General features: G+C 34.7%; 1 protein-coding gene across 1 annotated transcript; it reads right to left on the reverse strand.

Moving 5' to 3' along the window:
- Nucleotides 1-734: 734 nt before the first annotated feature.
- LOC124374855 (palmitoyltransferase ZDHHC8-like) lies at nt 735-13,263 on the reverse strand (the record flags this gene model as incomplete). Its single annotated transcript, XM_046832994.1, is given in 5 exon segments — nt 735-1,376; nt 1,378-1,449; nt 8,750-8,880; nt 9,581-9,593; nt 13,130-13,263. Coding segments are annotated over 5 exon segments (879 nt in total), but the record flags the coding sequence as incomplete, so codon positions are not given.
- Nucleotides 13,264-15,538: the final 2,275 nt, after the last annotated feature.

A 15,538-nucleotide genomic window follows, 5' to 3' on the forward strand; every position in this document is an offset into this window, starting at 1 on the left:
CTTTCATTGTTTGGTGTTTATAAATCAACATGCAGTGAATCACCCAAGAGAGATTTATACACTTGACTATAATTTATTAGTTAGCTATCGTAATTAAGGGTTAATAACAAGAACGATAGTCGAATGTTACAGCTGTAGTATTTGTTGGATGTGGAAAAAATATATAAGGCTAAGTGCAATAATTAAGAATAGGCTAATACTTGTAGTTTGTTCTTATGTAAATATGTCGTTCAACACATAACCTCGACAGTACAAACGACGGACAGAAACAGCAACTAATTATAATTAATATAGTTTAATTTTAATTGCGGTTTAAAACCAATCACTAATTTTGAACAAGGTAAAAATTGTGGGAAAAAGCTCTTGTTGATGATTTGGTGGTTTTAATGTGTTGAGAAAAGCAGCCCAAAATCATAGATACATATTTTAAAGCATGGTTAGTAAATTAAAACATTTAAATCAGCAAGTGTTAATCTATACTGTCAAGTTTGTGAAACATAATTCTTCAAATTACTCATTGAATTAAATTCTTCCATTACGAAAATTTTAGGTTTTACTTAAAAAATGTGCCCTAAGTTTGATACACACAGGTACCAAATTGTCAACCACGTGAAAGATTAATTTATAGACACGTTATTTTTAAGTGTGAAATGAGACATAAGCATAATGAAACATTAAAATAAACATGAAGGTTTTATATTGTTTGGTTGATGTAAGAAATAATATACAATAAATATATTAAATAAATTCTTTTAGTTTGTTTGAGAGAATGACAAAGAAACTGAAGGTAATACAGAATTGACTAAAGAATGCGCCTCACTTTCCTCGTAAACTCGTGTAATTAAAGCTATACAGATATTTCGTAGTTCATATCATATACACTTTGTCTGTCGGGGGTGGGGGTGGTGCCTCTCCGGGGCTCCTGGCTGGCCCCCGCCATCTCCATGGAGTCCGACATCTCCAGGGCGCGCACAAACGACATCGGCCGCCGCCGGCCATCACACGGGGTCACAGGAGTCACTAGGTTCTTGCGTTTGACTTGGGGTGACTGTGGCGGGGGATAGACGGGCACACCTCCCCGCAGAGCGGGGTAGTATACCCCCCGCTGAGTCGGACTGGTGGGATTGGACCGGTAATGGTCGTAGGTGGGGCGGGGCTGTTGGCAGTAAGCGTTGGGTGAAGTGTCTTTCCACGTGTAAACCCCTCTCTGGGGCGAACCCGCCAACTCTCGGATGTTATCCACCGTGTTGTTCGTCCGAGGATACACCGGAGGCAGTTCTCCCCCTCGCAGAAGCTCTCCTTCGGACAGGAAACGCCGCTGGGGGCTCGCCTCAGGCCCCGAGTTGCCCCGGTTGCCCTGGAACTCGTAGTAGGTTTGTAGGGTGGTTGCTGCCAGAAACGGAGATGAAGTCAGGCCGCCTCGGCTGTGTCGGTGTGCCAGGATTCGATCTAAGTGTTGAAATTAATCATCATTATAACACAATCTGAATTGTCAAATTTTAAGTCCAAGACAACATTTTTTTATCTATAGTCATGCCATAAAATGTAAATACTAAAAATAATGCCCCTACTGATAAAAACGTTAAAGCTGGAAAAACTACAACATGTACATCTAACCACCTTGAGTAGCACTGATAGCATAATATTGAAGAACAGACATACAATGGTATTAAGGGATTAGAGCAAAACAGCGCATCAGCTAATGCAAGCACAACATTCTAAAAGCAGATAGAGCCAACTTAGGGAAATTCTAAAGAAGCAAATTGCAGTAAATTCATTGTAAGAATATTCTACAAAACCTAGCTACTACGATAATCACCTGAATTTGTAAATTATATTCAGTCACAGAGGATCTGAACCCTTCAACACCTATTAAATTCTCACTTTCCATGATCGAAATGTACTAAAGTGTTAAAAATCAAAATTTTTAAGTTCAACTTGAACAAGTTGTAACACTGGCAAATACAGTACTAACAGAAAAAAAAATATTTGAAGTGAGAAAATTTCTAACTTAAACCAATTATAAACAAACTCAATATGAAGAACTGAATAAAGGTAGAATATTAATAGACCCAACATGATGACCTTACCTTCATCATGAACTTATTTATAGCAATGTGACGTAATCTCCAACTCAAATTACTATCTACTTATTTATAACTAGTTGCAAGTTTTCAGCTATGTATTTCTTTTTAAATACACAATTAAAAATTACCACTTAATTTTAATTCTTTTATAGAATGAAGAAACAGTGCAAATTATAAGGCAAAATATTTCCACAACAACAATGAAAAATAAATGTTAAGTGAACCAGTTTTCCTGGAAGCTTTCGATTACTTGTGAATAACCCTATTCACTTTTATCTGATATGTAAGCTTGATAACTGTCACTGACAGAGCACTGAATGTGATACTAGAACCAAAACACACAATAATTTTCAATGTTACTGCTGTAGTGACTACATTCTTACATATAACTTGGACATTTGCAACGGCAGTTTCTGCTACACCATTATTCAACAGAGAACGGAGTTCACCCACACTGCATCCCCGCTCAACGCTAGTACCACTCAGGGGTGAGGAGGGGGGTGGAGGGACAAGAGCACAACTTTAGCTACCAAGCCGAGCGCAGAGGGTTTGCACAAGACGAAGTCGCCTACCTTTCTTCTGTGTCCTAGCGGGGAAACCTACACGAAAATAAGTACTTAACTAACTTGTAATCATCCACACCTGCAAGTTCACATTTATAAAGCATTTACAGCTAACAGTTCATTAGTGATTGATTGTGGTTGGAACATGTGGCCTAGAGAAGGGATTTCACGGTTTGTTTCGCTGTACATTAAATCAATACAGCAATGAGACCGGGCAAATCTTGCAGAAAACAAGAAGAAAAAAGCAGGAAAATAATAAAACAGTCTTCTCCTAAGTTTTAAAACGGAAGCAGCAGCTAAATTTAAGGTTAAATAAATTAAGATGTGTTTATTATAATTAATTATTATTATTATATAAAATTAATTATTATTAAAAAAAATGTAAACATTTGATAATTTTGTGAAGTGCCTGATATGGAATCTTTGATTCAGAAAGGCCTTGCACAAAATAAAAAATTATATTGGAAAATGCTGTATTCCTTTATACTAGTGATAAACTAAGATGTGTTTATTTGAAATATGTAAAACCTTTTAAGGAATTTTAATATTACACATAAACTAATTCAAATCCAACCTACTATTTATTTAATTTGAGATAATACCAGTGTCTTATTAAAAAAATATTTATTGAGCCAGTATTACAGACATTTATATGCCTCTAGCTGTGAGGGCAAAATTAAATATTAGAGGTTAATACCTTATATTTACATAATTTTTAATTCTCTATTAATGAAAATTCTACATTGAATCTTTCCTAATTAAATTTTTTTTAAATCAGTTGTTAAAACAAAGGATAGTTTTCTGATCATACATTTTTATGCCGTAAGTCATAGGGATTTTATGAAAATTTACTTTAGTGAGGTTTGATATTTTTGAACAGAATTCATTTTAAAACAAAATGACTTAAAACCCATTGAATAATTATTGTAAAACCTCCTGGGAATAAAACCTGTGATCTCTTTAATGAAAGGCAAAGGTATTTAAAGTATTATTTAGAAAATTTAGTGAACTACATAAACTGAATTTAGACTTATACTACACTTATCTTAAAATTAGCTATAAAATTAAATTACACAATTTTTATTTATAAAAAATAAATAAGAATAAACATAATAATTCTGATATAAAAATGTAATACTTAAAGCACACTACAGTGCACCAACTTGCTTTTAAAGTTTATAAAATAAAAATGTTTCTATTTTATTTAGTAGTTTTTTAAGCAATCAGGCCATGAAAGCTGCACATGTGTTCTTACCATTATTTATTAATTCTCTAATGACAACTTACTTTTTTTGTTCATATAATTAAAATATATACAGTTTCTACATATGATTTATGACTGAAAAGAGTTGTAAACAGTACATATGAGTATATAGTATGCAACTAGTGAGTATGAATGATTTAATAGAACTATGGACACTTCTTTTGTTATAAATCACTACAACAGAAACATGAGGTTTCAAGAGTCAGTATTTGCTCTCTTCTTATGCTTGACCTCACGTTTCAGGATTATACACCTGAAGAAGGGAGCCGATACGACTTCTTGAAACCTCATGTTTCTGTTATCATGATACATAAACCTGACAACAAAAAACCATAACCTGGTTTTTCCAGGTTGTATTAAAAAGGGCTTCTTAGCCCTAAATTCACCTATTAAAAATGTGATTCACTATTTTTTAATATAAAAATGGCAAATGTTCATAGTCTTGCTGTACTTTAATTTCTGAATACTTGAAAAATTACATAATAATCTGTATTCTATAATATATTGTTTTATTGCACTAAATCATAACTGAGATGGAGTTTTCCTTTGGCAGCAACCTACACCAATTGAAACTTCAAGCTGCCTAGAAACACAAAAGTAGCCTACATTTTCCATTTTTGAAGTTCGCAATTGAACTCCAATAAAACTTGCTTAGTAATACTGACCTTTGACAACACTATTAAAATCAGAGTGAGTGGAATGATAAGCACAACACTACGTTACACAAGAACATGCATAGCTTCAATGCATGCTGGTTATATCAAAGTATGGTACAGCACCAGGGTTGGAGAATGCAAAGCATGGTTGTTCCTTGGATGTGTTCGTAAACTGCAGCTTCAATGATTTTTATACGCTGTTCAATTTAACAGGTAATTTAACAATTGGAGCAACTCTGTTTAGTAACGAAAGTCTTTTACCATGAGCACTGATCGTGGCTATAAATAATAGGAGAACTTTACAAACTAAAAACAATAAAATAAAGTTCAGAATATTTAAACGTAATTTTAATTTTGTATAATATATTTATTTGTAATATTTTGATTGCATTCTTTTAAATATTTACACTTGGTTTCTTCATTAATTTTATTACTATTCATTTAAAAAAAATTGTTTATTGATGATTTTAGTTCTTAGGCTTTTTCAGCCAGTGTCATAATTACAGTAGAACTTCAATTAACCGGAACAGATTGAGAAAAACTAAAAAATTGGGTGTATAAAGGCAGATTGTCCTGCGAGCAATAAATATGCAGGAATCGCGCACAACAGCTGACCCTTGTAACTGCGAACATAGTGTAGCGATAGCGGAGGGGGAGGGGGAGCGATGACTCACACTGTCTCACTCACTGCAGTCTATGCTCAGTCAGTCGGCCAGTGCTGTGTAGTGTTATCGTTGGCCGACAAAATTTAAATTATCAAACAGTTGGACAAAGAGGAGGAAAATGACAAAGCTACGATTGAAGAAATCAGAAATTGTAGGATCATAAACATTTCCGGATGTTCCAAGTGCAATGCAGAGGGTGTAGCATAGGTATTATTGATTTGACATAAACTCGTTCAAAGTGATGACCCGGAACATGAGGACTTCACTGTCAAGCCAAGTGAGGGACCAACTGTGAGTGAGGGATTCACAGGCCTAAACATCATGCTTAGATAGGCGGAGTGGTAACCAGTGTGACCACCTGCAACTGCTCTCACCGACAAACGATGTGAGACTTGGCAGTGTGGAATCGATTTAAGGCAGAAAAAACATATGACTCTGCCTGGTATGTTAAAAAAATAATGTATTTTACAGTGATTTTTTTTTATTGGCAATATTATATAATGTAAAAATTGTCATTGGTAGTTTTTCGTAATAAATACCGCATACATTCTCAATCGTATTTTTTGTGTGTTTTTTTATTCCTAAAAACTACCTTTTTTTCTAGAAAAATCCAACTATTCGAATTTTTTACTATCCGGATTGGGTTTGGTCCCAATTAATCTGGATTATTGGTTTTCTACTGTAAAATCAAAATCTTATGGTCCTTCTGTTCATACTGCATTGAAACATTGCTCACTGCATTACATAATTGGAATATTGTATTCTTACTGCGAAGAGTAATCTTAGTTTACAGGTGTAAAACAGAAACTGCTAATAGTCACAGTTGTTTGTATAGCCAAGTTGAAAGGGTGGAACTTTATCATTATTGGCTGAAGCGTAAACAACCACTGACCAGTATTGATCAATATGGCATTGTTAAAAGTAATTTTCCTTCTTGGTTATTTCTAAAGATTCTTTTTATAACCACGCCCAATAGTAAGAAATATTCGCAAGTTGTTTTGTCTATTGCATGTTTGGTCTTGAATCTGTCTTATCTTGACGTTTTGTGTGTGTCTAATGCGTTCACCAGTGATTGGTTAAGCTTCAGCCACACAAACCAATGCTCATCTACAAAATAATGCTTATTATTGGCAGTTTCAGTTTAACATCTGATTACTAAAGATGGCTTTCCACAGTAAGGCTGAAATATTTTGGGAAATAAATTGTGAAAGTAATGTTTTGGAAGAATTTGATTTTAAATTTATTATTAGTAATTTGGTTTTATTATTTAAACACATTATAATATCCTTATTTAATTTGAAAATACAGTTTTGTAAGTTTTGTTATTTTATATGATATTAACTCCATGTTATTTTAATAATTTGAATTGCCTTAACATATTCATTAATTTTTTTTTTTAATTGTTGCATGTAGCTCAAACAACAAGTCCATAGTGAAAAAATAAATGGTTTTAAAAATATTTCATATTTTCGATGAAAACATCTCTTATACTTTATATTAATGCCATCTAATAATCTCTCCCTCAACTATGAAAGTAGATACTAAAGCACTCAAAAGGTGATTAAGAAACAACCTAGTTGGCTAGATTCATGCTTGTTTTATTCAAATAGAGAGATTCTGCATTCTTTTATTCACACTGATGTGAAGGGATCAACATGAACATTATTCTTAATTTTGACTTTTTTGATTTCACTTTGAAATATTTCAAAATTTTTAAAATTAATGTATAATAATGAATTTGCAATGATTCACAATAATGGAAACATATTGAGCAAAAAACAGATCCAATACAAAGTGTTCCTTACTGTTCAACAGCATTGTGATGGACATGTCTGGAAACATTTTAACATGGTGTAACAATGTGGAATGCTGCACATCATTTTTGTACATTTTCGTATTATTGGGTACACAATCAACCAACTATAAATTTGTTTTGACCATGGTATAATGTGGAACAAAAATAGTCCCAACAAGGGGCATCCAAGAAAAGAACACAATGCATTGCTAATTAATGAACCTGTGCAATACAATGTGGAGTGAAGAATTAGAGCATGATAGATCAACACGGCATGACCAATCATTAGCATGTAAACACACTAATTGGCACTGAACAAATGACGATGAAAAAATGCAAGACAATTAATGGTTAACGATTTTTTTAAAGTTTTCAATATGGGTAAATGATCGCGTCATCCTTGGTACCAGTTGTTTTTTTATCCGATGAAAATAAAAACAAAATTTGGGAACTTACAGAGCACTAATTTAAAGTTTATCACAAGTATGAGAGTAAAAACCATATTTGAAAGTGAAACTAATAAAAACTATGAACTATATACTAGAAAACTTTGAAATCATGATAGAAAAATCATTCCAAAGAATTGGAATTTGATTCAGAACCAATAATCAAGACAAAGCTTTTGAACAGAGAGAGTTATTTGGGAACTAGCCCACGACTAAAGATGAACCTGAGATAGTGGTGTACAGAAGACATAGTATTCCATAAGGAGTGCAGAAATAGGCAAGTAACTCAAAAGAAAAAGACCGTAAAAAAAACAATCTGAAAAGTAAATAAAATATTTTTATTTCATTTAAATTGTTCCATAGTAAAGGTAATTATTGGCCTTTGAGCTTAAAAATTCCAAGGGAATAATCAAAGAAACTGAAAGATAGGAAATCACCGGTGTTTGAATTCTTTCAGTGGGAATATAAGACTTGTTTTGAGTTAAAGAGACCAAATCTAGATCAGCATTCGGATACAGGGAGAAGATTCATGGAGTCCCTCAACACTAGAAGGGTAGTAAGTAACAATGAAGAGATGTAGGTTTGAGGGAATTGTTGTAATTGAGGGTTCCTGTCATGCAGGAACTGAGGAACATTATGGTTAACCAAGTCAACCCATATCTAGCCAAGGACACAAGGATGCCATATGTAAAGTAATGCTAATTGTCAATAACATCATTTGATACAGGATTTTGGATATATTTTAGTTTTTCCTTTTTAAAACTTGGTACACAGTATATCAATGTCCACATAACTTTAATTTAAGATGTAATTTACTAATGATCATCATCTGCCAAAGAACCAATGTATAATAATTTGTACTCAGTCCATAAAATGACTAAATATGAGAATAGAGGTACTCACAATGTTTTTGAAGTTTAGAATTTATTTTCTTTTACTTTTAACCCTTTTATTACAGGCTTAATGTGGCATAAATCCACTAGTCATTGTTTATTTATACACTTTTTGGGAGAAGGGAGGAGTGTGTTATGATGTATAGAATAGTTCATATAAATATCTTAATTTTTTTGAGGATTTTCCCATATAACATAAGAATTTTGTTAAGGCTATACAGATTTTATCATAAACCGTAGTTTATCTTTATTATAGTGTGAATAATAACACTAATTTCAGAGTGAATCTGAAGGCACATGTCTAAACATGTACGATCAACACGTTTCTGACTTGTACAATCCAGCCCTGGTGGCAAGTTACTGAGCAGAGTAAGACTCACCTCCGCAGTGGACTAGACATAGCGAGAGGAGTGGGCACTCCGATGGCCTTGATCCTCTGCTGCATTGTGGGAGAAGGGCCTGACGCTCGCTCCATGTCGGGCGTGTGTGACTGCGTGACACCTCCAGTCCCCTACTACGCAACATAAATCTTTTAAGTAAATACAGGTGTTAACAATATCAAACACAGGAATGTCCAAGAGTTTCTTTCAATTGACAGGCCTTTCACTGGTTTCTTTCAACTGTGTTAAATATTATATTTTTGTTTAAATTATACCTATAATACATTTGTTAACTTGCAGTGGATAGCTTGAATATATTGCATAAAAAGTAAAAATTTTCATACAACAAAAATATAGTTGTAACATTATTTTGTTTAAGGTTCTTCTAAAAACAAAACTAATTCAAAATAGCCAAAATTTCCAAATTTATCCAAGAATAAGAAACATATACACCTAAATACTAACAAAATTCAAGATAAAAATGAAGTGTAGTCAAAATTATAAACTATTATTAAAGAGTTGTCAAGCGAATTTGTCAAAAATTGGATACTCCTGTTTTCGTAAGTCAGTAAAAATAATAATTTCTATATAATCTCTTAACCTGGTAATAAATTTCAGCCGGTTTAACATGGACTTACGTTCAAACATACAATTACAGCACGAATCTTACCATCGCAGGATCTGTAATCGTACCATTTTAAATATGTAGAGCAAATTGAAAAAACTCTTAAAGCAATGAGAATGGAGTTAGTGATCAAGGAAGACCAGTGCACTTACGCAGAATTGTCTTCTGCAGGGCTAAAGCTGTACAATAAAATGTTCAGTACTTACTTTCCGAACACACCTGGTATCATCAACCACCTTACCTGTCTTCCTTACTTATTTATTTCGTTAGCAAAACTCAATTTGGGACAGAAAGAGCATAGTATCGAGCTGAAACATCAGTTTTTCAGGCAGAAGTCACTGCCATAATGGGTGCGCTCTAAGTCTTCGTCTGTGGGTTTTTTTTTCCCCTTCTGAGGGAAGAGGACACTTTGTCCCCGCACTTAGTCCTAAAAGGACCTTTGCGCCTCCCTTACTTTAATTTGTGCCCTCAAAAACCGAGGCTTTTGCAAAAAACCAATCAGATTTAAGGGCTCCTGTTCTCTGATGTCCTTGGGGCTGAGGAGATATGCTCCCAAGTATCTTTTCCTAGTCTCTACGATGGCAGGACAATCCAACCAAATGTGCTCTGCTGACTCCTCGTCTGTGGTATAGGAGTATGACGATCACCAAATTTACAGTTAGCCTGGCAGCGATGAAGGACTGTTGTGCGTTCAACTCCAAAATTATTCTGGGGTTGTTATCAGGTAGTTTCTTCCTTCAGGGTTCCTAATGAGGGGTCTTTAATAACAAAACGACTGATGGCTTGGATAATCTGGACTCAACATCTAACATGACAAGGCCTCAACTGTGTGTGAAAACTCTGGGGCTGCCTCAAAGTGGGTTCACACTGAACGTGTGTGAATGTGGAGATTATACATGGCTTAAAGAATGAGCAGGCTGGTTCTGCAGTCACCCTCCCCCCCCCCCCCCACACACACACACACACAACACACACACAGGGGAAGTGTTTGATTACTGGACATGTCAACACTTAAGGAAGCATCTTTACAACATGGCCTGCATCTTTCTGGATGATCACTCTGTAGAGACACCTGCTCTTAGTTTGGTTATACGAGGGTCTTCCAGAAAGTAAAGAACGATTGCGCATCACGGGCGGGCGCAGTTCCCCCACCACCGTGGTAGTAGATAGCTTGTTCGTTAGCCACACCTTCTGCCTCAGTGTGAGCTGAGTAGCGGTACCGTGAGGTCACGTTTGCGTCTCCTGTGAAAGTTTAAAATGGCGGCGTTAATTGAAAATCCCGCCAAGTGTGAACTGCGTAGTGTGATACGGTTTCTGAATGCACAGAATGTTCGACCTATTGAAAATTTATAGGCAAATTAAGGCAGTTTACGGTGACAATGCGATGATGAACGAGTCATCAGTGAGAAAATGGTGCATTCAATTTAAGGAAGGTCGAACTAATGTGCACGACGAGGAACGAAGTGGAGGCCGTCACTCGTTACTGACGAGTTGGCAGCGAAAGTTGATGGAAAAATTCAACCAAAACCGTCGTTTCACTTTCAGTGGTCTAGTGGAATTTTTTCCACAAATTTCAAGGTCGCTTTTGCACGAAATAGTGACTGAACGTCTTGGTTATCAGAAAATGTGTGCTCGTTGGGTGCCTAAGATTCTTACTGATGTCCACAAGACTAAACGGATGGGAGCAGCTCTTGAGTTTTTGACTCAGTATGACGAAGAAGGTGATGCGTTTCTTGACTGCATCGTAACGGGTGACGAAACTTGGGTTTCCTATCGAACCCCGGAAACAGACAGCTCCAGTCAATGGAATGGCATCACTCGAATTCACCAACAAAAAACAGGAAAGAAAAACCAAATTTGAACACCAGGAAATTGATGGCAACAGTTTTTTGGGACCGAAAAGGTCTAATCTATGTGGAGTTCATGCCGAGAGGCGAAACAATCAACTCAGAGGCCTACATCGAGACCTTGCATCGGCTTTCGCCACGCTATTCAGAACAAACGACGCGGAATGCTGTCGTCGAAAGTGGTGCTGATCTACGACAATGCTCGGCCTCATTGCAGTGCACGAACCAAAGCAGAACTCAATTCTTTCAAATGGCAAATCTTCGGACACCCTCCGTATAGTCCAGATCTGGCTCCGAGTGACTATCACTTGTTTCCAAAGTTGAAAGTGTTTTTTAGGCGGAGAAAAAAAACTTTTTGGGTGACGAAGACCTCAAAGAAGGAGTAAAAACGTTGGCTTCATTCCTTGGCGGCAGAACAGTATAACGTCGGTATAGAAAAACTGGTGCCCACGCTACAACAAGTGCCTTGACAGTTCCGGCGGATTTTGTAGAAAAATAGAGTAAGTATTTATAAGTATTTATAAATAAATTTTCATGCTCTTATCTTTTGTTTTTATTGACTTATAACAAAACGTTCTTTACTTTCTGGAAGACCCTCGTACTAAGGAAGTGTTATGTCATCTTGGAACTCTGTAGAACTGCTGAAATTAAAAACTGGTAGGCCTTACAGTACACATCCGGAGTACGCAAAAGGCCCTTGCGGCTTCAGTGCATGGCAATAAACCGCCCCTTGAAAGAAATTCATGTTTCCTTTTTTCCAAAATTATTTATGTAATTTTCTTACATACATCATTTGATGCACAAACTTTAAATTTTAATGTGTTTTTACAGTTTTTTATAATATAAGGAATACCTTTATTTTTAAAAGTGTTATGTACCTATTTTTTAAAATTTACAAGAATTTTAAAGTAATTATTTACGAATCACTTTAACTACATTTAACACACATTTTAAATATACCACTTGCATAATGACTCTTTCATCAAAATAAACTAAAATTAATAAAGAGGGAAACACTCTATTTATATGATAACACTAACCAATATTGTAATTAATCATACTTTTATAAAATAAAGGGCCTCTAAAGACAAAGCCTGTGCAAAGGTTCCTTCGTGTTGAATTAAAATTGGTGATAGCTCAGATAAAATGTCAATTAATTTTAGGTAGAATAACTCCATCTATCTAATGTCTGCAGTACATCTAAATAACTTACTGCAAATCGTACTTATGTGCAAATCTGATCCGAATAAAACGTTTTTAAACTATTAGTATGCAGAAGAAAATTTATATTTTGTTTACTTACTAGTCATAATTTGAATAGTTTTGAAAAAAATTTGTATTTTTTAATCACATATTTCTTTTGATATTGTATTATACATTTTTAGTCCTAAAAAGACAATAGCTTTTTCTACAAATGGTTAAAATGGGTTTTGGAACTGCTATTTTCCCTTTGTGCCTAATTTATTTTTGTAGATATTAATTAATACAGGCAAATTACCACTAGAGACATAAAACATTTTCAAAACCATGACATAAAATATGTATTTTAATTTTAACCCATGATTTTATTTTTATTCTTAGTTAATTGTGAGTTCTTAGTCTATTGCACTAAATGCTTGATGACAGTAAAAGAATTTGGGTTTGAATTTGAATGATAATTATAAAACGTTTAGAAAAAAAATTAATTTAAAAAGGTCTGATAGAAAGGGAAATAACAAAGGTGGTCAAATACATAAAAAATTCCGTAATTTATACCCAAGTTTTTATGTTTACTTGATTTCTAAAGGAATGTACAAACAGAATTTATCTTACTGGTAAAAGATTTGCCACGAGCAGATGAATGTCATACCTGTTCCTCGGATGGTGGACTGGGCCGAGTGTGGGGAGTGTAGGTGCGAGGGGAGTCACTGCCTCTCTACCGGCGGTAAGTAGAAGTTGGTCTTGCTGCCGTGCCGCTGTAGAGGAGGCGTGGGCTCGCAGTCCTGCGATTGACTGGCCGTGGGCTCCATATCCGTGTCTGAGCCGTCTCGGCCAGGGGACAACTACAATAGCAAGACCTTCCGATATAGCAAACATCACATTACATACAATAGTCTTGGTAGTAAACAATTGTATGCCAAAAACACACAACACCCTTTTGTTTATACTGTAGATTTCAAGATGTAGTAGTTGTGACCGTACACAGTTTTCCTTTCAAGTTGGTGACAGTGACTCAAAATAGACTTCTTTGTTTGAAGTTTGTTTTTGACGATGGAAGGATTGTGAAAGGAAACAGGATTTTTCTGGACATTTGCCATTGTTCAGTCATAGTTGGTTGGTAGGCGAATGCAGACCTATTGAGACCTGTATTCTGTAGTTCAGTCTTAATAATTAGTATTGTGTTTAGTTTTTTATTAAGTGCATGTTTTAGAGTTAGTGAAGTTGACACACAACAATGGTGGTTTGTGATTTGGCCCACAGCCTTAGTGCGTGATGACTTACGTGTGTCACAACGCTCTGGTATGATTTGTTATTTTAACCTAGTTTTGTAATTTGTGTTGGGTTATTTATTTACCTGAAGAAGAGATTCTGACTGCAAATCTCGAAATGTAGTGTTACTGATTTTTTTTGTGTCACTGAACTATGGCAAATGTCCAGAAAAATCCTGTTTCCTAGACAATAGACTTGTTAGTATGACAGTTTTTGATTAGAAACATAAAAATGAGTGATAGTTGTTAGTAAAAATAAAGTTAAAACTGAGTGACAAGTTATTTGTGGGAAAAGTAAAAAACGAACAACCGTTATTAGTGAAAAATCATAATATAAGTGACAGTTATTGTTGAAACCATGAACGAGTTTAAGAGTTATTGGTGAAAGCGTAAAAATTACAGACAGTTATTGGTGAGAAACTAAAAAATTTACAGTTTTGGTGAAAACTTTTTAACCATTACATTGCCAACAGGGCCAGTGTCCATAATCCTACAGAGTGATTTACAAGGTTACTACAACTGGCTGTGGCAGTGAAAGGGTTAAAATTTGTGCAAGTTTATGTTACAGATTTTGATAACAAAACATTCAAGGATGCAGTCTTTTTTTATTTAAATAAGAACTGTTGTGTAGCTGAATAAGGAACGTTTTATTTGGAAATATAACTTGCAGGAGAAATTTAAATATGAAAAACTATTATTTTCTATATGACCTTGTCAATATTATTATCAGAACTCGTGCTAAAATATGGGAATCAGCATATCAAAAAGTTCAGCCGCCTATCTGTTTGACTATCAGTGACAGCTTCTTCTACACATGACCACTCTACAACCACTCCCTCTGGAACTTTTGGAACAGACTAAAGTTTGAGTATGCTAAAGCGAACCTGTACACATCCAAGTGTTTCTCATAGAAACTTATCCAATCACATTGTTATCCTCAACGCAAAATGAAATCGAACATTGTCATGAAACAGATCAATATTCTTTGAGTACAGTCAATACTGACATTTAACAATTTATTGATAGATCCAGTAGTATAAATGTTCTGTTATAATTAAAAAACCGAATGATATAGTCTTTAAGAACTATCAGGATTACTATTAAACATGGTAACAAATAATACAACCGGAAAAACCCAACATGGAAAGGGCTTGAAATGTATCGGCAAACTAGCATGTTGACAGTGGTTGACCTTGGATTGGGGGTTTTTTTTGACAAGCATGTAAACAACTTTTATTGGATCTCAATTAAAAAACTACCGTTGTACATTTTATTACGTTAATCTATGAAAAATGAAACGTAATATTGAAAACATGAATATGAACATTTTCAGTATGGACCCACAACTATGTAATTGTTTTTCTGGTAGTATTTTACCTGTGCATGTTTATCAGTATAACCTTCAGCAAGTAAAAGCATTTGTATTATGAATGAAATTTTTACAAAAGACAAGAATCACAAAACAATGTCTACAATCGGGGAGACCAACAAGAATCACGATTAGTTTAAACTATGTATCTTATTCTATGCTTTTTACTTTTACTCGCAAACACCAACTGGAAGAAAAACATGAGAGAAAGAAAACACATGCTCGTTATCTGGATATTGTTAAAAAATTAATTCGTTATTTGGAGAATATGTCAATTGTAATCACATTTATCTAAAAACATTCTTCTTTTATTGCTAAAATTCTTCAACTTTTAACTAAAATCGTTCAAAAATAATCAAGGTAGGTGGACTTTCATTATTACACTATGTAGTCTGCCAATAGTTTAAATATTACAGCAATTCAAGCTTCAGCAATCGTAATCCAGATCCTTGTGTGACTAGGTTACTCATATTTGCAAGG

Source organism: Homalodisca vitripennis, unplaced genomic scaffold, assembly GCF_021130785.1.
Source record: "Homalodisca vitripennis isolate AUS2020 unplaced genomic scaffold, UT_GWSS_2.1 ScUCBcl_10587;HRSCAF=19544, whole genome shotgun sequence".
Classification (NCBI taxonomy): Eukaryota; Metazoa; Arthropoda; class Insecta; order Hemiptera; family Cicadellidae; genus Homalodisca; species Homalodisca vitripennis.